We start from the raw sequence: 21,831 nt of genomic DNA on the forward strand, positions 1-21,831 counted from the left end.
ACTCATATCCAACTGCTTAGAAGGCAGATCCTGTTAGAGAAATCAGTTATGTTCTCTGAGCCACAATGAGTTCTTATTTCTGTTTCAAGAATATTAAAAAACATTCACCATTTTTCTTTGATTCCTAACTGCAGATGCAATTTAACCAGCTGCCTCAAGCTCCAGGTCTCCCCCACCATGATAGACTGTGCCCTGGAACGATTAGCTAAACTGAACCCTTTACCCCTTAGGTTGCCCCCTTTCATGCATTTTATCACATCAATGTTTGGTTGGAAACTCTCACTCACCCCTAATGATCTTGGAAGCCCCATTCCTCTCTCTCTCTGTCTCTCTGTCTCTCTCTCCATGTCTTTTAACCCAAAGTCATAGCCTTTGCTATGACATCAAGGTGTAAATCTGCTCCAGCTGTTTTGCACACACCTGCATGTTCCTGGAGAAAAAAAGTGCTGGTACTATATCAATGAATCTAGCCTGGTGGAAACTAATATTGAGTCACTCTACAAATTGTCTGAAGAACTTCATCAATACAACCAGGGCATATCTTCATTCCATTTTTTTCTGGCATTCTTCACTCTTCCCATGACTAAGCTCATTCATAGGACCAGTGGAAATAATCTGCCTAGTTTTTCTCCTAGCAACTTGGCTTTTCTGCCTCCTCCAGAAACAGATTCCCAAGGTCTCCAGGGTGCTGGTTAATGAAATGCTTCTTCATCCTCCTACTGAGCATAAGCCCACCAACCCCTGACTCCCCTTTCCCATGTTGCCCCATGCCAACAGGAAGTTGCCAGTTTCGTAGTGGTGCCCTTATATCCCAAAAGGTCAGGGAGTTTGGTTGGAACCTCTAGTCATCCCTATGTGAACCCCACCAGATCAGAGTCTCTGAACAAAGGAAAGGCACCAAAAAGTCCAGTTCCATGTTCTTGGTGGCTATGGAAGCTTCTTCCCCAAGTCCCTGTCTGAAGCACTCAGCCTTTGACCATACTTGGGCACAAACCCAGCCTGTGGCAGACACGGCATCATCCCTTGCCTACAACCTATGTAATCTCCCTGCTTTAGTTTGGGTGTGGGACTTCTCCTGTCTTGATCTCTGGGATTGGAGAACCTACTTGGGAGTTGCTTTGCAAAATAAATCTGTTGCTTTACCTGTCCAATTCAGCTTCATCTGGCTTACTAAGTTTGTGGGAAAACCTATTATTGGGGGACATAAAACCTATGAAGCAATAGGAAAAGTAACTAAATTATAGATGATCCGTGTGTGTGTGTGTGTGTGTGTGTGTGTGTGTGTGTGTGTGTGTGTGAGTGATTTAATGTAGGAGTGACCATCTCTTGGCACTACAAAACTAGAAGCAGCCCATTAGAGGTGAACAAGAGATTTTTATGGAGAGGAGTATGGAAGGTACTAATATATGTATCTGAGGAGAGTGGAAGAGATAATACCAGGGGTAGAATAGCTTATATGTGGGAAGGAGAGAAACAATGAATAAGATGAGGGTGGGGGAGGGATAACTAAAACTAAGCATGTGTGGTGGCTAAAACTGATTTCCCAATTGGCTACACCTGTCAACTTGACTTCATTCACTCAAGGGATAGAGTTGAGTTTGGCTCGTAGTTTCTGAGTACAGTCTACCATGGGAGGAGATATCCTGTGGCAGGAGCTTGAGGTAGTGGGTCATAGTAAATTTATAGTAAAAAACCCAAAAGTATCTGCATACATATGTGAAGAATTTTCTCTATTTGGATTATTTGAAGTAGCAAGATCCATCCCAAATCTGGGCCACACCTTCTGGTGGCAGTCCACATGAAAGGACATGGAAGAAATGGAAGAATGAAGCTTTTATTTTTTACCTTCTTGCCCTCATTCTTGCTGGCAAGTTCACCTACCCTGTTCCTGATGTATTCCTTGGCTGGTATTAGAACCTACGTCTTCAGGATTACAAAGTAGACTGAAGACTGGCAGCTCTCCACGAACTCAATCGCCAGGTCAAGACTGCTGAGATATTCAGTCATGTGAAATGAACAGCTATTGGATTCTTGGCCTTTCAGTTAGGTGACAGCCATTGTTGTTAGCCTCTCTAATAACCTAATAACACACACACACACACACACACACACACACACACACACACACCCCACACTCATTTTATCAACTGTGATCCCTTAGAAGCCTTACTAATACAGCATGTGTTAAAATGCCTCCTCCATCTTGCCGTAACTGCCTCTCTGATGTAGCAATGTATTTCAAACTTGCCTTGATTTATGACTTTCTTTGTTCTATAAAACTATAAAGCTTCATGAAACTGCTTCCACACTAGAATGTGGAATTTAGCCTACATATATGTGCCCTTGTGCCATGGTCACAGATTAAACTGTCTCATGCTATTTAAGATCAGAACTGTTTTGTGTTAACAGATTCTCCTACAAAATTTCAGATTAAAATAAATTTGTAGACAATGTCAGTAGGAAAATAATGTCAGACAGACAAGAAGAAGGTCAGATAAGAGACTGAATCTGACTCAGGAGCCCAGGCAAGTGAGGGTGGAGAAAGAGGGTGATGATCAGTAAGTAGGTTAGGGTCACATGATGGGGAACTTTAAATGCTAGGCTAAGCAATTGGCATGGACTCTAAGCAGTAAGAAGCGAATGTTTTACAATAGAGAATGGCCTAGCAATAATGCCTAGTATTGATTGGAAACTAATAAGATGATCATTACAGTACATAGGAGCAAGGTTAAGAAGGTTACAACTAAGTCAGCAATGAGAATAAAAAGTAGAAGGGTCTTGTAAAGCTCAACATGGAATACAGTCCAGATCAATATAGGGAGACACAGCAATGAGTGATCTCATTTTCTTACATTTCTACATAGCTCTTTTTCTTCCCTTCACAGATCTTACTTGCCAATGACTGTCTTATCTCCTGTCTCCTCCTCAAACAGCTATTTCATCAGTAGGTCTCTATAGAAGAACAACACTGCCACCTACTGTTCATATTTTGTACTCCTCTCTCTCTCTCTCTCTCTCTCTCTCTCTCTCTCTCTCTCTCTCTCTCTCTCTCTCTCTCTCTCTCTCTCACCCCCTCTCTTCCTCTCTCTCCCCCTGTTGTCTTGGTTTATGATTGATGGGTGGATATCTTTGTCTCCTCTTTTTAGTCTACCACTGACAAACCCTCCCACTTATCTACTCAGTTCTTTTCCTTTGTCTTCATTATTCTCACCCCTAGGTCCCTCTTCTCTGGTCCCATCTAACAATGCAATACTTATCACCGTTCTTGGTGTTTTCATTTTCCTCTTCCTTTTCTTTGTACTTATCCTAACATCAGATTAGTATTCATATCAGTACTACTAGTGTCTCTTTACCGTAGAAACCCATAGGCATTAAACATGTGTCTGTTTTGTAGTCATTGGCTACTCTATTATGTTAACTATTAGATTGTGACTGTTGCTGGAGACAGTACTCAACATACAGGACAGACTGGAGATAGAGCCTGGTGCCTGGAATACAAGTGTAACAATGAAAACATCACCACAACTGCACTATAGCCTTACTTCTCCTGAACACTGCAAACACATCCACCCAAAGACAAAATAACACCATCAATAACAAAAACTAATGCCTTAATCTAAGATGGGCAGATTCCAGTACAAAACCACAAGAGATAGGAAAACCCAGGACAACTTGTTTCTTGGAGAAATGGCTGATTTCAAGAGTGAAGTAGTTAACATAGAAGCAGAAACATTTTATATATCAGGTAGCAATAAGGGCCTTATTGTGGTTCCAACCTTCCTAATGCTGAGACACTTTAATACAGCTCCTCATGTTGTGCTGACCCCCAACCATAGGGTTATTACTTCATAACTGTAATCTTGCTACTGTTATGAATCATAATGTAAATATTTCTGGAGATAGAGGTTTGCCAAAGGGGTTGTGACCCACAGGTTGAGAACCACTGAATAAAGCTGACAAATATCTCTCAAGTTGCATAAAAAAATTGGGAGATTTGGACTGTCTAATTAGAGAATTTCAGCACTTAATTCTAAAGGTACCATTCTCACAACAACAACAATAACTTCAGGGAGGCTAAGTTCATTAACTTTAAGTCTGTTCATTCACGATGACACAAAAACCCCAAAGTGGACACATTAGGAAAATGCTAGGACACTTGAATCTATTTCTTTAATTAAAAACTTGGAAGTAAACAAGGAAGATTAAAAACTGCTCTGCCTTTCCTATAAAAGAAACATAACTGGGGGAAATGCCAGAGAAAGTTCCTCTAACATGGTATTATAACAAATGCACAAAAAGGAATGGTAGCACTGGCATATGACCACTCTGAAAATGCTAATGAATGAGGGGTTGAGCAGTAACTCAGTATCACACACATCCCAGGAGACCAACTCCCTGCAGACTCAGGATATTCACCAGCTTTTCCACAGGGAATATCCAGCACCTCCTGTGTAGTAGATTCTCACTAAGAGTTAAATGGATGGATATTGAATCCCAGGTGTTCAAGGAATATACTCCTTGGTATTTTGCATTGATTTATTAGAATACCTAAAGTGTTGTTTTGATTGAACAGGTCTTCCATAAGATCCCCTAGATTCCTCTGGCAAGTTGGTGGTAGGCTGGATGAAGAGCAGATGGCGGGGGGGGGGGGGGATGGCAGAAGGAGGCATATCTGGGATTGAAATTAACAAGAGCAGAGCCACAGAGGCAGTGGTTGACCAGGAGCCCCTGCCGTGGGCTTACCAGCTTTGGCACAGACCTCTCTATGCTCACAGGCTTTTAGCATTTGTGAAACTTCATGACAATTGTGTAAACATTGCCATTTCCACATGGCAGCCCAGAAAACAGGAGTCTCTAACATTGTGCATCTGTTGAGTTCAGTGCCATGATGGGACTCTCACCTTTGTATATCTGACTTCAAACCTTTTGAATATTAAGTCATGGCAAGCTTTTTCTAGATTTCTGGTTCCTTAAATGTGACCAGAAGTGATCACAATTATTCTAGGTTCCCCTTATGCAGGTAAAACTTAGCCAATATGCCACAGGTATCTATACACTAATGACACCGGGTAACACTGTGGAAATGCTTTGCAAATAACACAGTCCTGAGCAGATGGTGTAATTACAAGGTTGAAGGGTGTATCTCCCTTTTTAGTGGATGTACTCTCCCAATCAAATCTAAAATTGAGGAAAACTATTGTCTTCTAACACAGGTCTATAAATTGAGGTCACCCAAAGGGAGAGCTTTTTTTTTTTTAAAAGGGCATTTCTTTGTTGTTGTTGTTGTTAAGGGGTTATCTCTGTTGGTGCATAAATTGAAGCAACTGTCTTGATGTGTTTGTGGTACTGTGTTGTGGCCACAGGAGAGGAACCATTTAAGCATAGGAGAAGGAAAAGCAAAAACAGAATGCATACAATCAAATTAGGACTAGCTTCTAGTCCCAGGATAGTAAGTGAATCTGTCTCTTTCCACCTCTACATCTAGAAGGTGTCACTGACAACTATGTCTCCATAGCAATCAATGGTCTTTGAAACCTTGCTTCCCCAGTGTGTCGTAGGCTCAGGGTGACTGGTTGGCAGGGCTTATTGAGGGATGCTGTTAGGAAGACACTCTAAGAGATGTGCCAATCCAGGTCTTTCCCAGGGAGGAGGAACCTGGGTTTATTCACGGGGTTTCCCCCAGGTGCTGACAGCCCCAGTCATATTTCATTTGAGTTTCTTTCAGTGCAGCAGGGCAGTAATGAGCCTCAGACCTCGGCCTGTCTTTTGTTAGGGGGACTTCTCACTGTGAGCTGAGTGCTCTATTCCCAGGAGGGAGTGCCTTTCTAGAGCTACAGAAAGCTAAGGCTGGAGGAGGAGACACCTGCTGGAGTGGGGCAGGGACTGGAGACTAAAGAAGGAAACTGGCAGCCAATAAGGGGACTGCACTCGCCCTGCTGGGCCGGGACAGGTATTTCTGAATGTGAGCATTCTTCCATGCCTTTGTTTCCCCCTAAGAGGCTACATTCCATCTGTGACTATCTAAACATGGTGAAGGAAGTTCTTCTCTCTTGTTTCAGCTGTCCTCCAAACAGGAAAGCTTTCTCTGTTTTTCTAGATGGATCAGGTATGAGCACTCCTTCATCTTTCTGCATAGGCGGTTGCTTTTGGATTTACTTCTACACAATTTCTTCTCTGTCTTTCAAGGCTTGAGACTTTGCCTACTGTTTCTTTATGGATAGAGGATGAATAGCAATGTGAGCCAGATGGGGATTAGGGAGAGGCCATCAGTTCAGTGGCCTGTCTTCATCCTTCAGAGTTCAGGTGTATGGTCCACCAAGGTTGAAGTATGGCTTGTGACATTATTACTCATGTTAGGGAAGCAGACAAGTTACGTGACCAGGGTCCAAACTTCCTGTTGACCAGGACTGACAATGTTTTCTAGCAGCTTTCTGGGAGGCTAGCCAGCAGTGGTTCTGCCATGAGCAAGTTGGTTCTTGCCTCTGTTGGCTAATGAAGATGTTGGATTTCTCTCACATACCTATGAGGTTTCCTACCCCTTTGTGATGGGCTCATTTGAGGTGGGGTAGAGGTTAGAGGAAAGTTTTCAGAATTAATGGGATCTTGTGTGTTATTTGATGTTTTTCTATGTTGCTCTAGAATCCTTAAGATTTCAATTCTTAAGCTGTAATGTCAAACATTTACATCTGGAGCTAGCAACTGTAGTATCAAAATAGTGCAGGGTGATGTCTATGACATTTTACCGTAACACCTCCTGCATTGTTTCTCAACCGGGGAAAGTTAATGACTTGGTTGGCAACATAGGGAGTGAACATTTTACACTGAGCATGAGTAAGAAGTTAATTTCTGCCCACAAAGGTGAATGAGATTCTTGGATCTGGGGAGCACTGAAGTAATCCTGCACTTTATCCTTTAGTCTCATGCTGAGAACCTCCACGAACAGAAACAAAGGCAGAATTGGGGCTCCATTAAAGGCCCTGGAGTCTGACAGGTCTGGCCAGAAGGGATAGTCTCTGTCCCCAGTCATTTGGAAATTTGGACATGTGAATTAAACTCTTGGACATATGTTCTCACAGGTCACTTTGCAGTTTAGTGAAGTGTCTAAAGAGTCTTCACACAGTATTTGGACCTTAGGATGTGATCAGTGAGTGGAAACAGCCAGTTGTTATCTTCATGTTAGAGCATAGATTGGCCACTCATTCCTCTGAGATCCTAAAGTAGGGAACTTGACTCTATGACTTCCTATACCTCTGATTGTCCAATGGTTCAAGTGATGGTGCCCATACCTGCCTCTACTTGTCATTTAATCCTGAGTACTCTGTTTAGGAAATAGCCTTCAGGATATGTAACATGACAAATAAATGACCCAGAGACAGATATTGAGGTTTAAGCTTCAAGCTGAAGATCAGAAAAGCAAAGTACTAGCTCTCACTTCTACCTCAGCTCGGACCAAAGGGGAGAGGCTCAAACTGTTCCAAACTTCACTCCTCCTCAGATTCACTCAGACTGCTATGCTCTCCTCAATGTGGCTAGAGACTAATTGTTTCTCATGAGATCCTTTGCTTTTTATACCTCACTAGTGCTGGGATTAAAGGTGTGTGATCTCAAGTGCTGAGATCATCTTTGTGTGGGCTGTTTCTCTTTAGGGTTGGATCAATTTGTGTAGCTCAGTGTGGCCTTGAATTAACAGAGATCTTCCTACCTCTTAATCCTGAGTCCTGGATTAAAGGTGTGTACCACCACTGACTGATCTCTATAGCTTGAGGCTGATTTTGCTTCTGAATTCTTAGGCAAACTTTAATAAATTATAAATATATCATCACAGGGATAATTGTATTACAGGGTTTTGTAAGGGCCAAATACAAAATTGTAGCACTAGAGATGAAAATATCTATACAGGGTCACTATCACTACTATTGAAGGACTTCAGAAATTGTATTTGTTTGCTGTGGAAGGCTTAGGATCAACCATATCCACTGCAAGGTACAAGTGTGTCCTGGGCTGTGGAAAGTGGCTGTGGAGAGGGCCTGCTTGATGTGGAGAGGCCTGCAAGATATGGACATTAGTCACCTCACATCTGTGGAACTACTGAGGTGTGCAGGTGACCCTGAGAAGCCTGAGCCAGGTGCCAGCCCCCAGGAGGCACACAGAAAGTAGGAAACAGACAGGGTGCCATGCAGTTAGCACAGCCGTGTTAACTGTCTGTGTTCTCCAGTGCCAGTGCACTCCAGGACGGCTGATAAAACTCCCGCTGGTGTCCTGGGACCACTTGAAGATGCTCCGCTGGCTTCTTATTTTCTCTGTTCTGGGACTCCTAGTGTGTGGTAAGTTTTCTTTCTTCTTACAGGAGTGCTTTTTCTGAGTGACACACACTGTCCTTGTGTGGAAAAAAAAGATGCCCCCAGTGTTGTCTTTACCAGCGCACGAATGGATTTGCCATTTGTTGCACTGCTCTGGAATTGACAGACTGCCATCAGCGTCCTGCCAGATGCTGTGATCCTCCACAAGTTAGTATAGGAGTCATGACTGCATTCATGAAATAAGTAAGATATCAGTCACTTATTAGAATTGATTTTTAATCAATGATTTTATTTTTTATTTATTCTTTGTATCTTTCACATCATGCCTCCTGATCCCAACCATCTCCGTCCCCACCCCAAGATAAAACAAAGTAAAGTTTAATACAAAAAGAGGGAAAAAGAAAGAAAATAAATGAAGAGTGGAAAATATTGTCATGGAAGCTGCAGTGTGACACAATGAGTCATGCAATAAAACCCCTTTATCCATTTATTTTTAGACGCAGGTGTTTATTGAAAAGAATCACCCTTCTGTTATTGAGGATTCAATTAGGTATTTGTATTGATTACTTTTCTGTGACAAAATATTTGAGAGACGGTTTATATATATATATATATATATGTATATATATATATATATATATATACACACACACACACACACACACATACATACACACACACACATACACATGCACGTGGGTCCGTACGTGCGTGCGTGTGTGTGTGTGTGTGTGTGTGTGTGTGTGTGTGTGTGTGTGTCTAACCATACGGGTAGGAAGACATGATAGCAGGAACTTGAGGCATTTGATCATCTGTTTCCACAGCTGTGATGCAGAGAGTGATGAATGCAGATACTCAGCCTCCTCCTATTTAGTGTGGTACCCAGCTGCTTAAAATAAGGGCAGAGCTTCACAGTTAACTAACCTAATCTAGATAATCCTTGTGGACATGCCTAGAAACTTGTCTCTTCAATGATTCTAAATCTAGTCATTTTGACTATAAATGTTTAGCACATAATTCAAATCATGAATGTGAAGCAATTTGTAGCTCTGCCTCATCTCACCACCACACCACCACCAAGTTAACACCAGCCCAGGGTTTACATTTGTAAATAAATACCAATAATGCTGGTGCAGGGCTGCCTTTACAACAACAATATGTTTATCATTTTATAAAGTGATTAGACAAGAAGTAAATATATGTGAATTTTGTTGGATTAAATAGACCTGGATTTGGCAATTCTTAAATGCTGAGCATGTTTGCATGTTGTCTGACACAATTTAGCTATCTCTTTGCATTCTACCCTTAGGTAGACCTATTACTACTGGGTTACATGGAGTTGGTGTTGGAGAAGCTCACAGATCAAAGAATGCATAGTTGAGTTTTTTCCATGTTGTGTGTGAGGACACTGAGGCCTGATGGGGAAGTGACTTGCCCAAGTGTGGCAGGGAGTTGGAATTAGCCCTCAGCCAGTTGCCTGGTTCTACTTTGTATGTGTAGTATGCAATGGCTGATGGGCAATCTTTACCACTGAGGATACTGTGGGGTTTTATTGTCCCAGTCTCCTGCCCCAGTGAGGCTTTCATTATATCTATTTTTACTCAACCCACCCCTTAGGGTCACTAGAGCCTTCTCTGTCCCTAATCAGAACAATGTTTCTTTCCCTGGGTCACCTGCATATCTACCAACAGATCCATGGGTAACATCATAAGGCCACATACTGAGATGGTTGTCATGATCTTGAACAAACTTAATAAATTTATGAAGTATATACCAGTTCTTGAGACAGAAATATATGTATCACTGTGACTGTCCTCAGAGACAGAATTTAATAAAGATCATTTTCTTTTGGCTCATTTGTGGGTCCTTACACCCCTTGTTGAAGATACAAATAGGTTCCCAAATAGATGCAGCAGTCGCTCCTGCTAGCCAGGAAACTTGACAAAGCTAAGTACAGATCCAGGTGAGTACTGAGCCCAAACTGGGCTACAGAGATGAGTTGTGGGTGATGAAGCTCCCTCCAGGGCTTCCAGATGCTATAGTGGAGGAGCAAGTGTATTGAGTATGGTCTGTTATATGATGATCTGTGGTCTCTCTTACAGGCAATCCTGCCATAGTTTCCAGGAAGGAGTGGGGAGCCAGTTCACTCACCTGCAGAGTCCCGCTGAACCTGCCTGTAGACTACCTCATCACAGAGCAGCTTACCAGGATGGAGTGCCAAGATCCGACTACCTGCAGCCAGATGTTGCGGGTCCTACAGTCCCATTCTGTCTACAACAAAGGCTGGTGTGATGTAGCCTTCAAGTAAGAGGCTGGTCAGGTCTTTAAATGCCACACTCAATGCTAAACCTTGCAGTGTTCTTCCTGTTTTCCTTATTCTGTATCTCCCATTTTCTGGGCTTCATTTTTGTTGCATTTGTGATGACTGAAAAGTGTTAGAAAAAAGAATTCAAACAAAATCCAGAAGTCAGTAGGAGGAACAACCCTGAGCCATGTATTCAAGGGTGCTTTTATGCTGGGAGATCCTGAAAGGACACACAGAAGGTTACAGAGCTGCAGGCACCCACAGGGGCTCCCAGCACGACAATTCACATAGGTCTTCATTGCTATTATCCAATTAGGAACAGTAGGGGAAGAGAAAGGTTATTGTCTATATCACCTAAATGAGAATGTCAGTCTATGGACACCAAAGAATTTGTTTAAAGTGATACATAGCATGGGGTATGGATTCAGAATTGTGTTGAAACTGTGTATTTATATGGTCTACTCCCCTTCCCTTCCAGTCAGGGCTCATACCCATGAAGTATTTTCCTATTTACTATCCTGAATGACTACAGGGTATCACAAGGCGATAAGGAGGCATGGGGATTGGTAGGGAGGAAAGCCAATGTTAAAATGAGTGTAAGGCATGAAAGATTCTTGTATTATTCAGTGAGGATCCACTTTGAGGGTTCTATAGAAGGCTCCAAAGTTTTTCTCATTACCCTCAAGAATTAGAAAGCTCACACATATATACGAAGAGGAAGAGCAGGGATGGGGTGATGGGAGATGTCATTCTGTAAATATGTTTCTCTTATTGGTTAATGAATAAAGCACTATTGGCCAATAGGAAAGCAAGATAGGCAAGACTAAGAGACAAGGAAGATTCGGGGATAGATAAAGGAGAGATTCAACATGTAGGACTTGAGAGGTCTGGACCCTCTCTCCGATAAGATGAGACCATATGGAAATACTTAGATTGATAGAAATTGGTTAATATTTAAGACAGAGCTAGCCAATAAGAAATACTAGTAACAGGCCAACAGCTTTATATCTAATACAGCGTCTCAGTGTGTTATTTGGCGTGGCAGTGGTAACAATGGGGGATTGAAAAGACAAATAGAAATAACTTGCGAAGTATCCATTTTGGAAAGGATAGTCTATGTTTCTACACATTTTCAGTTTTAAGCCTCAATAAGTAAGAGCAGCTGGAGACTGGCTATGCCACCTGCATCTGTACATTGTTACCAGGGACCCCTGGTCAGCCTTCCGTGGAAGTTGTGTTGACTTTATTAACTACAGTTTATCTTCCCATCCCTGTACCCCATCACCCCCACAATTGTCCCCCAAATGTTGCTTATTTCAATCATGGTGTTTCTCGGTGGTTTCAACTGCTCTGCCTCTAAAAATCAGGTTTCTGCGGTGACAATGTACACCTCATTTTGATAGTGTGGTTCTGCAGCATAGGGGTGTTGACATTGAACTAACCAAGAACTCTGCAGAAGTAACAGGGGAACCTGCTGGAAACACCACAAAGCAGAGAAATTGTGGGCACACTTCAGGCACCAGCCGATTCTCAGTGTCAGGTGAAAGAGCTCCAGATGAGCAGGGACTTTACTTGACCTTGGAGAGTGTTCTTTCTGCCTTCTGTTTGCTTTGGAATTCACTGTCGAGCAAACCGCTGAATATAATGAGAATAATGAAGCACCATTTTCAAGACAGATTGGAAAGTAGAGAACAGCAGAAAGAACAGAAATAAAAGAAGGGTAGAATAAAAGAATATAGACATGATTAAAAACAAACTTAATAAAATGAAACAAAACAAATTTCTGTGATTTAAGAGTCTACAGGAACCTGCAAGGAGTCCATTTAAAGAAACTCCTGAGTTATAGTTAGTTGTTTTAAAGAATGCTCAAGTGCTTTGTCCTATAGTTAAAACCAAAAACTAAAAGCATTGTGGACTAAGCTGGGTGTAGCAGAGTATGACTGTAACTCAGCTCTTAGGAGGCTGAAGCAGGAGGACTGCTGTGACCTCAAGGCCAGCTTAGGCTACACAGTAAGTTCCAGGTTAGCCTAGATAACAGGGAGAGATCATGATTATGTTTCAATGCCTGCCCACAGCAGCAGCAGCAACAACAACAAAACAACAAATCAACCAGCAGGCCCTTGAGAAGATGGGAGTAATTGTCTTCAGGTCCTGGAGAGTCACACATTCAAATTCCATTTGGAACAAAGTTTTTTTTTTTTTTTTTTTTTTTTTGAGAGTCTGGAAAATACCTGTAATCTATGTTGAAACCAAAATTGAAATATTCTTATTTCTTTAGGAGGTCTAAAATTGTCTGTTTTGTTCTCCATCATTATGTTCTTGAAACTTCAATTTGTTATGAGCCTCTAGGACAACTTTAGGAAAGTGAATTTTCTTGATACAGAGGTTTACCACTAAATCTGCATTTTTGCTTGGCAGCTTCCTGATTGGGGATGATGGCAATGTGTATGAAGGTGTTGGTTGGCATGTCCAAGGCTTGCATGCTCAAGGCTACAGTAATGTCTCCCTGGGCATTGCCTTCTTTGGCAGTAAAATAGGTAATGGTAATCCCCTTCAGACTCAGAAGGTGGCCTCCACCCTCTTTCTACCTTCTTGCCCAACACGCATCTTTTCAGCAAGCCTTGCACTTTCCACCTCTGATAATCACTGTTTCTGAAAGTCCTTTCTGCTGCTGCACTCTGTGACATGAAGTTTGTCATCTTTCCTGTTTATATATTGCTGCAGCTGTCACAGACAATGAGTTCACAGTATGGCCAATGGAATCTGAATCACCTGCCACTGGTATTTTAATTGCCAGAGCAGACAGAATGGATTATTTTTTCTTTTAGCACCTTTTGCTGACAGAGATAAAAAAGAGGTCAGCAGGCAAAGTAAGAGAGTCAGAGAAGTAGTTTTTCACAACCAGAGCAGAGTAGAGTGCAGGTGTTGAAGGCTAATACGTCAATAAGAGGTATCCACCATTCTTTACTGGGGATCTTAATGGCAAGAATCATGTGGGTTAGCAGATATAAGTGTTTAAGGCATGTCTGATCCTGGCGCTTACTCAGTAAATACTGTCAGGCTTCCCCACAGGTTAGGGTACCTCTGATTTTTCTCTCCTCATGTATCTTTCATCTGATTTTTAATCTTCTATTTAAAGGCAGAATAAATAGTCTCAGTTTGATCCTTAGAAGAGGTTCCTAATTATGGTTGCTTAGAGCTCTGGCCAAGTAGTTAATCTCTCTCAGGCTTTCTGGCTGTCTTTCCTCTTCCCATCTACCAGTCCCTTGGGTCAGGTGTTATCTTGGCCCTCCCTGTTGCTGCTGTCCAGGCTGGAGTTCCTTACTGACAGTTTTTATTTCATGTTATTCTCATGAAGGCAGCAACCCCAGTCCTGCTGCTGTGTCCGCTGCAGAGGACCTGATCTTCCATGCCATCCAGAATAGTTACCTATCGCCCAGGTACATCCAGCCACTTCTCTTAAAAGAAGAGACCTGCTTGATTCCTCAGCATTCAGAGATGCCCAGGAAAGGTAAGGCCCTCAGCTTAGCTCACACATCTTTGCATTGCCCTCCAACTACATTTGGGAATGCTGTTCTGTTAGGCCCTCAAGAGTTTCTTGGACGAAGAGCCTCTCAAATGTGCCATAACTATGAAATCAGGAAGTTATTTCTACATTTTCTTTTGTCATTGAGGATTCAGTCAGGGCTTGAACATGCTAGACAAGTACTCCACTACTGAATGACATCCCTATTACTTGGAGAAGTTGAGGAGACATTTTCCCCTGGCCTTTCCATCCCACCAGAATGGTACTGTCACAGACCAATTCTTGTCACAAATATATGTATGGTCATGTTTTACTGAGTCTACAAGAAGCGTGAAGTCTTCAGATTTATCATACATCCATAAAACAAACAAACAAACAAACAAACAAACAAACAAAAAAAAAAACAGACAAAGCTCTTACCATCAAGGAACCTGTGATCTGGTGAGAAAAGTAAAAACATGAGAAAGTATGGAAGTGAGAAGTGAAAGTGAGATGTGGAATGGAGTAGACGAGACATATTTACACATTGTGGGAACACATGCTCGCGTGCACGCTCGCGCGCGCGCGCGCGCGCACGCGCGCGCACACACACACACACACACACCTTTCCAAAACCAGCCAACCTTTTCCATGACCATGGTGCTTAGAAAAATTTACACTTACAGGCATTGATAATATTAGAATGATTATTCCACGAAAACAAATAATGAGAATAATGTGCTGGTTTGGAAGGAGTGGTCAGTAAACTGAAACCAATAAAATTCATATGCTACTTTCAGTAGCTTAGTTCTCTGCTAACACAGCCTTCTTCTCTGATCCAGCGATATTTTAAAATTAATTTTTTGAAATTATAATTAAGTTTTGAAATAAAAATTGTCTTGTTTTTGGTCTGATAGTATCTTCAACAATGATAATTGGTTAACATTGTGAGTTCTTGGTAGAGTGTGTATTATTTCTACATCAACCCCATTAAAGAGTGAGCTGATTTGCACATATCCACTTTATTATAAGGCATGCATATGAACATGTGGGTATCTTGTGATGTGAAGAATATAGTCATGCCTCTGTCTGTCCAGTCTGTCTCTTTCTGTTTTCATATTGGTTCTTACATCATTAAAATCCATGCTTTTTGCTCCAGTGTCCTGGTCTGGGCACCCGGCCTTTCCAGACTCCTGCCAAGTTCACATACAGGACACTGTCCAGAGACTGGTGTGAATGGGCCTCTGGCTCATCCGCTTGGTTTTCCCTTTACTGCAGCATGCCCCACTATCACTCCACGGTCTGCTTGGGAAGCCAGAGAGACACACTGCCCTCAAATGAACCTCCCAGCCAAATTCGTCATCATCATCCACACTGCTGGGAGAAGCTGCAATGAGTCTGTGGACTGCTTGGTTCGTGTCAGAGACACACAGTCTTTTCACATAGACCACCAAGACTTCTGTGACATTGCCTATCAGTAAGTGGGAAACAGCCCTTTTTCTTCGGAGCTGTGGAGAGCAAAGCTGGGGAGCTCAGGTGTTTACATAGGAGCTGTGGAGCTCAGGTGTCTTATACAGTCACCGTACTTTATTATTGTAAGAATCTGGACTGGGTATCACTCAGGCATAGTTTGGGCTATGTTCTTCAGTTCTTCCAGATCAGAGAGACTGAAAATACTGCATAGGAGGCAGTGAGGAAGACAGGAAGGGCAGAGTAGGGGTGTGCCTTAAGTACCCTGTTCTAGCCGACAAGGGGTGATGGTCATGGCCAGCTTCAACTTGTTCTCTCTGATGTTAGAATCTTATGAGTCTTTTGTTGCTTGCCACACAGGACTTTTAATCCCTTTGGGCTCCTTTGTCTCATCTTTACAGTAGGGACAACATTTTCTGTTAAAGACAGGGTGCGAGATCAAATATTCTCTTCTGGTTCCTTTCATATCAGCACTGAATTAAAGAAACACATTAATCAATGAGATACAGATTTGGAGAGATTTGGGAGATGCCTTTTACTTTTCATAGGTAGGACTTAGGGTTAGTATACAAGAGACCTCAATCATTTATCAGGGACTTAAACAATGAATCTTGTGACTAGTTTCACATGAGTTTCCTTCTGCGGTGTGTCACTGATGCTCTAGCAGTGCCTGTCATCTCCCTCTCCCTTTCTCTTTGCTAAGGGCAAAGGAGAGAGACTGAGGAGGTCATTGGCTGTGGAGGCCCAGAAAAGAGAATGCTTCAGGACCAGAATGGTCAATGGTCAAAATGCCCATTGCTCATAGTATGCAGGAAGTCTATAGCCATCTTGGTTGAGTGAGATTTAGTGCTGGGGTTGGAGGCACAGTATAGAGCTGTGATTTTGCTTCTGATTTCTGCACATTGGCACACACAGGGTTTGCAGGCAGAATGTGGTAAATGGATGAAAGGACAAATTAATGGAGAAAGGAGTGACTGGAGAAAATTGTGCTCCTCAGACTTGCTGTTTTCTTACCCAATCCTAGCTTTCTAGTGGGCCAGGATGGTGGAGTATATGAAGGAGTTGGCTGGCATATCGAAGGCTCTCATACCTATGGATATAATGACATTGCTTTCGGAATTGCTTTCATGGGAAACTTTGCAGGTAAGACATTAGCAGCATCATGTGGAATACTCAGAAATCACTGGGAAAATGGGGACAACATTGTGACCCTGGGAGTACATGGTTGTATCAGCAGAACATTTTAGGAAATTCTTGGTAAAGGGTGACTGCAACTAGGAGCATCTCCCAAATAGAATTATTTGCCCCCAGTTCACTGACATCCACCCCAAACTATCTCACTTTATGTCCATACCCAAGGCAAGCAGGGAGCAAAGGAGGAAAAAATGTCTTTTGAAAAATTTGTTATTTTTATGTCTCATGTGGGAATTGTATGTCCTTCCTTAGTAACCATGGCAACAATGCTGGATGCATCATTGCCTGTGAGGACATAGCAGAGGATAATTCTGTGAGCTCTGTCTGTTCCACACATACTGAGAAATTATGCCAGGCCAAGTGTTCTATTCCAGGGCAGTTTTGAATTTTCTAAAGAAATTTTAGCCAAATGGGATTAGGAAACACAATAGTTTTGCCGTTGCATTGTGCCTAATTAGTTGTTGGCCATGGTGATTGTGGGACAGACCAGGGTGGGAGATGGGGAAGACTGATATCTGGGTGCCCATCACTGCCAGAGGCAAGCATCTTTGAGATCTTAATGATTACAGTCAATGTGTTTTACAGAAAAACCTCCAAATGCAGCAGCTCTGGAAGCAGCCCAGGACCTGATCCGATGTGCTGTGGCCGGGGGGTACCTGACCCCCGACTACTTGCTAATGGGTCACAGTGATGTGTCCAACATCCTGTCCCCTGGACAGGCATTGTATGACATCATCAAGACGTGGCCTCACTTCAAGCACTGAGGGTGGCCTGAGTCCCATCTGAGGATGCTTTTTCTGTCCCCTGCTTTCTTTACTGCTTGCCTAGTGACCCTTTCTTGTGTTGCAGTTACAGCATCCTCTCTTATTGACATGCTCCAGTGTCTCCCAATCTCTGCCCTCAGGGGCTGGGTGCCACTTCCTCTCTTTACCTTCCTCTCCCACCGGTTTAGCCAGTGAGGCTCCCTTTCCCTTGTTACCTGTCCCTTGCCTTGTATGAAGTCACCTATGATCTGTCTGGTAGCTCCAATGCTCATGCACAGCCCCAGCCTTCCTCTGCACATACCCCTATTGAACACATTTGAACGTTCCCTGTATTTAAGGGCTGAGGTACCCTTCAGACATGTCTGGTCTCTCCTGGGTTATCAGATTTCCAGGACAGCAGCTGACATTTCTTTGTCACTACATATCCCGCATCAGCTCCTGACACATTGCATGCTACAGGTGTTTGATGAAAAAAAAAGAAAACATTGGACAAAAAAGAGCTGATCCCAGTCCCTTCCCACCTGCCCACTTTGTTTGTTACTGCTCTGTGGGAAGCCCTGATGGACAGGGCCAGCAGTCTACCCTGGTGCCTCCAGGAGGCACAAGCTGGCTGAGGTGACTTGTCTGTAATGGATTCTGTGTCTCCAGTCTACCATGCCTTGTCCACAAAGCACTTTGAAGACCTGCCAAGTAGTGTCTGTGGTCTGACCATGCCTGGGACAGATTTCCAAGCAAGGGTGAATTTAAAACTTCCCATACAGGAAGTAGTCATAGGGTAGTTATGAGATGCTAAGAAATAGCCTCATCCAAATCCACCTGCCACAGTTGGAATGAACCTCTTGACATTCACCTATTAGAAGTCCAATACCTGACAGGCAATAGTGCTGAGATATGGGCCTTTTTAGAGGTAATCAATGCATTAATGTTGTTATTGCAAAAGTGAGTTTGCTATAAAAAACGAGTGTCATCCATGTCATTCATCCCCCCCACCACCACCGCTCTCCTGGGCTTTCCCACTCTGCCAAGGGATGATAGGCTAGAAGGCCTTGGCCAGATTCTGACTTCATAGTGTTCAGACTACATGAAATAAATCTTTGTTTTTTGGTAAATTACCCGGTTTCAAGTGTTCTGTTAAAGAAGCACAAAATGGACTGACATCAATTTTGATTTATTGACTTCTCTTTCTATCCTCTGAAGTAGAGGTCCCTTTTTTTTTTTTTTACTTAATCCCTACTTCTAGGCCTCAAGGGCTCATTGGCTTTTGTGTGTGGGAGATTATAGGGTCCCCTGCCTCTGTCATCTCTCACAGAGGCCTCCCCATGAGGCCTGCATGGTCTGGGTTGCTGTTTATTCCAAATTGTCAAACTTTACAGATTTTTTTAAATATATGCTTTAACTAAACCCAGAGCACTCAGCTGGCAAGGGCCTTTTCAAAGTCGGTTCTGAGAAATTCTTCCTAGCTCCCCATCAGTCACTTAGAGTAGAGGGTGTACTAATAGCAGCCTCACATGCCTGATGTGAGAGCTAAATGAATGGATGTGGGTAGGAATCCAAGAACTCACTCTTGGCGTTCAATCACTGTTCAGCCGAGGCTTGCACAGGCACAGTCGTGTCGTCACTGTCTGAAGTGTGATTGCCTCTGTCTTTTAATCCTGTTGAGCTGGGGCCTCTTGGCAGTTTATCCCTCCTCCTGTCTCAGTCCCTGCCTCTCTGGGGGCTGTGCCTGCTCTTTGTGGTAACCTCTCCAGGGCCTCACCCAGGGCCAGGCACATTATTGGTGCCAGCTAAGTGTCTGTGGAATGAAGGATGGGTGGGGTTTTCAGGGGAGGGTTGTGGCTTTCCACTTAAGTCTTGCATACTTGCTGCAGAGTGGAAAATCCCAGTGTTTTTATGGCCCAACCCAGCCCACTTGCTGTGATTTGCCAGATTCACTACAAGTTAACTCCCTAAATCTAGGCCACTTGTGGTGGCTTCTTCACCAGATGTGAGAGCTGGGGAGTCTGTGTGTGCCCCCACTAGGCAGTCTGACCCTTTCACTGTGGTGGCCTCAACCTTGGAAAGCACGTGGCCTGTTGCTGCTGTCCTGTGTGATGTGCCTCCCGTCATGCCCCCATGCCTCCCCCTTTGCCCCCCGCCCCCCCCCCCCCGCCTGCCCTGTCTGCACTTGTGCATCTTTCCCTCTACTGTTTCCATCTTTGCTGTTCTCCATCCCCATCTTCACCTACCCCCATTTCCCGTTTTTTCTGTTGCCTCTTGAGGGTCTCACTTTCTGTCTCTGCATGGCCCTCTGGTCACTGCCTTTTTCTTTTCTCTAGGATGTGCTAGAATGGAAAGGGGACAGGATGGCAGGCAGGTGTGGTGGCATCAAACATTGGCTCAAGAGATGCACGGGGATCATCTTCCCTCTGCCCCTAAAATTGCCTGTGCTGCTACCACAGATGCTGACACTAGGAGGAGAAGGGCAGAGGGCCAGGGTGTAGTGGTTCTGGGGAAGGTGTACGTCCTTTTCAGGAGCTTAGAGGCAGGCAGAGCAGGTCCAGGTGTGTTTCTGGTCCAGCGGGTTCTGCCAGGCTGGGCTGAAAAGGGCAGGGATTTACAGCTCATTTTGAAAAGGGGGAAGGAGTTAATCACATGGAAGGAGTGGTGGGAGAGAGTGCAATTCCTGGGAGGGGTGGCATAAACTTTTGGAGGTCTTTCTACAGAGGACTGAAGTAAGAAGTGTCTCCTCCTGCGCAGGAAACCGGGTGGGGGAAATCCTCCAAGAGAGCTTGGGAGGCCTTTGCAGGGAGGCTGGAGGACCCTGTGACCCAAGTGATACAGCTGTTTTGGAGAAAAGCCCAGGAATTCCCCCACTGACATCTGCACTCTACTTGCATCCAGTCCCAAAAGTCTGAGTCTTAAGATCCCCACGTTAGGATTGACCTGTGTTGTCCTTCTACACCTTGTTTTTAATCCCCCCTCTTTCCCTGAATTCCATCACTTGATTTTCCCACTAGATTATAAACTCTGGAGTGTGGGGTTGGGGGACATTTCCATGACCTGGAACACAGTAGGGTTTTAGCTCAAACCTCAGACTTTCTATATCTGAAGATCTAGGGAATGTGAGTGGCCATTGTCTATTGGTCTGTCTTGGGCAGGTGATAACTGCAGTTGGTTTTTTTTTTTTTTTATGGGTTTGTGTTTGCCCAGCCCCTCTGGGCAGATGTGAAGAAGGACCCTAGCATGCAATGAAGAGGTCAGAGGGAAAATGAGCAAAGGCCAAAGTGAGTTGTTTTATTCACAAAAAACGAATTCCCAGGTGAATGATCGACAGCCTTCTGTCATTTTCTTGTCCTCTCTGTGTGTATACTCTGTTCAGGGCACATGCCATGTGTGATTTTGTTTAATTCCTAACTCTGCAGAGAAGTAGCTATCTTCCTTCCTATCAGATGTGAGAACATAGGATAGGTTTTGTGGGAATCAAGTAACTTCCTTTTTTTTTTTTAAATTAATTTATTTAAATTTAAAACAATCTTATTTTACATGCCAATCTCAGTTCCCTCTCCCTCCCAACCTCCCAATCCCCCCAACCCACCCCCCATCCCAGGGAGGGTAGGCCTCCAAGGGAAACCATTAAAGTCTGTCACATCATTTGGGGCAAGGCCTAGGCCCTCCTCCCTCTAGGCTGAAAGAATATCCCTCCATAGGGAATAGGCTCCCAAAGTCCATTCCTGCACAAGGGATAAATACTGTTTCCACTGCTAGAGACCCCATATTCTGCCAAAGTCCCCACCCCAACTGACACCCATGTTCAGGGGGCCTGACTCAGCCTTGTGCTCTTTTCCCAGCTGTCAGACTAGGGTTTGTGGGCTCTCACTTGCTCAGCTCAGCTTTTTCAAGTAACTTGCTAGTGCTGAATTGGGTCACTCATTATACATTTGTCACACAAGCTGTCTTCTGGGTGCTCCCAAGCCTTTATAGCTGGTGACAAATAACAGTGGACCCTGCTAGAGTTAACTGATTTGAAATATTTTCTTTGAAACAATGATGTGCTTCAGTTGCAAGAGCCTAGGTCAATGATGTAGTTTTGGGCTCATGTCCTCCTTCTCTGTCTCTTCTTCAACTTCTGCAATGCAGCCCGGGACTGCTTTTCTTGTCTGGTCACCATATCACACCATCAGTCCCACTTCATCACATTGCTATTAGCCCACCTCTCACCCATCTCATCTTCACAGTCCTGTTTGTCAGCCTCTCTGAAGGATTCTGGTTTGTCTTGATTTAGAGTCATGTTAATAGTTTCCCTATAATTCCAAT

General features: G+C 43.5%; 1 protein-coding gene across 1 annotated transcript in view; it reads left to right on the forward strand.

The window, feature by feature from the left end:
* LOC127232932 (peptidoglycan recognition protein 3) overlaps positions 1 to 17,669 on the forward strand; it is a 40,336-nt gene extending 22,667 nt beyond the window's left edge. The window contains exons 2-8 of the mRNA XM_051199254.1: positions 8,216 to 8,324; positions 10,403 to 10,604; positions 13,024 to 13,142; positions 13,964 to 14,116; positions 15,389 to 15,587; positions 16,605 to 16,723; positions 17,360 to 17,669. Of these exons, the coding sequence (XP_051055211.1) occupies positions 8,216 to 8,324; positions 10,403 to 10,604; positions 13,024 to 13,142; positions 13,964 to 14,116; positions 15,389 to 15,587; positions 16,605 to 16,723; positions 17,360 to 17,538 (1,080 nt within the window). The 3' untranslated portion in view covers positions 17,539 to 17,669. The remainder of the gene's footprint in view (positions 1 to 8,215; positions 8,325 to 10,402; positions 10,605 to 13,023; positions 13,143 to 13,963; positions 14,117 to 15,388; positions 15,588 to 16,604; positions 16,724 to 17,359) is intronic.
* Positions 17,670 to 21,831: the final 4,162 nt, after the last annotated feature.

This window comes from Phodopus roborovskii, unplaced genomic scaffold (assembly GCF_943737965.1).
Source record: "Phodopus roborovskii unplaced genomic scaffold, PHOROB, whole genome shotgun sequence".
Lineage (NCBI taxonomy): Eukaryota > Metazoa > Chordata > Mammalia > Rodentia > Cricetidae > Phodopus > Phodopus roborovskii.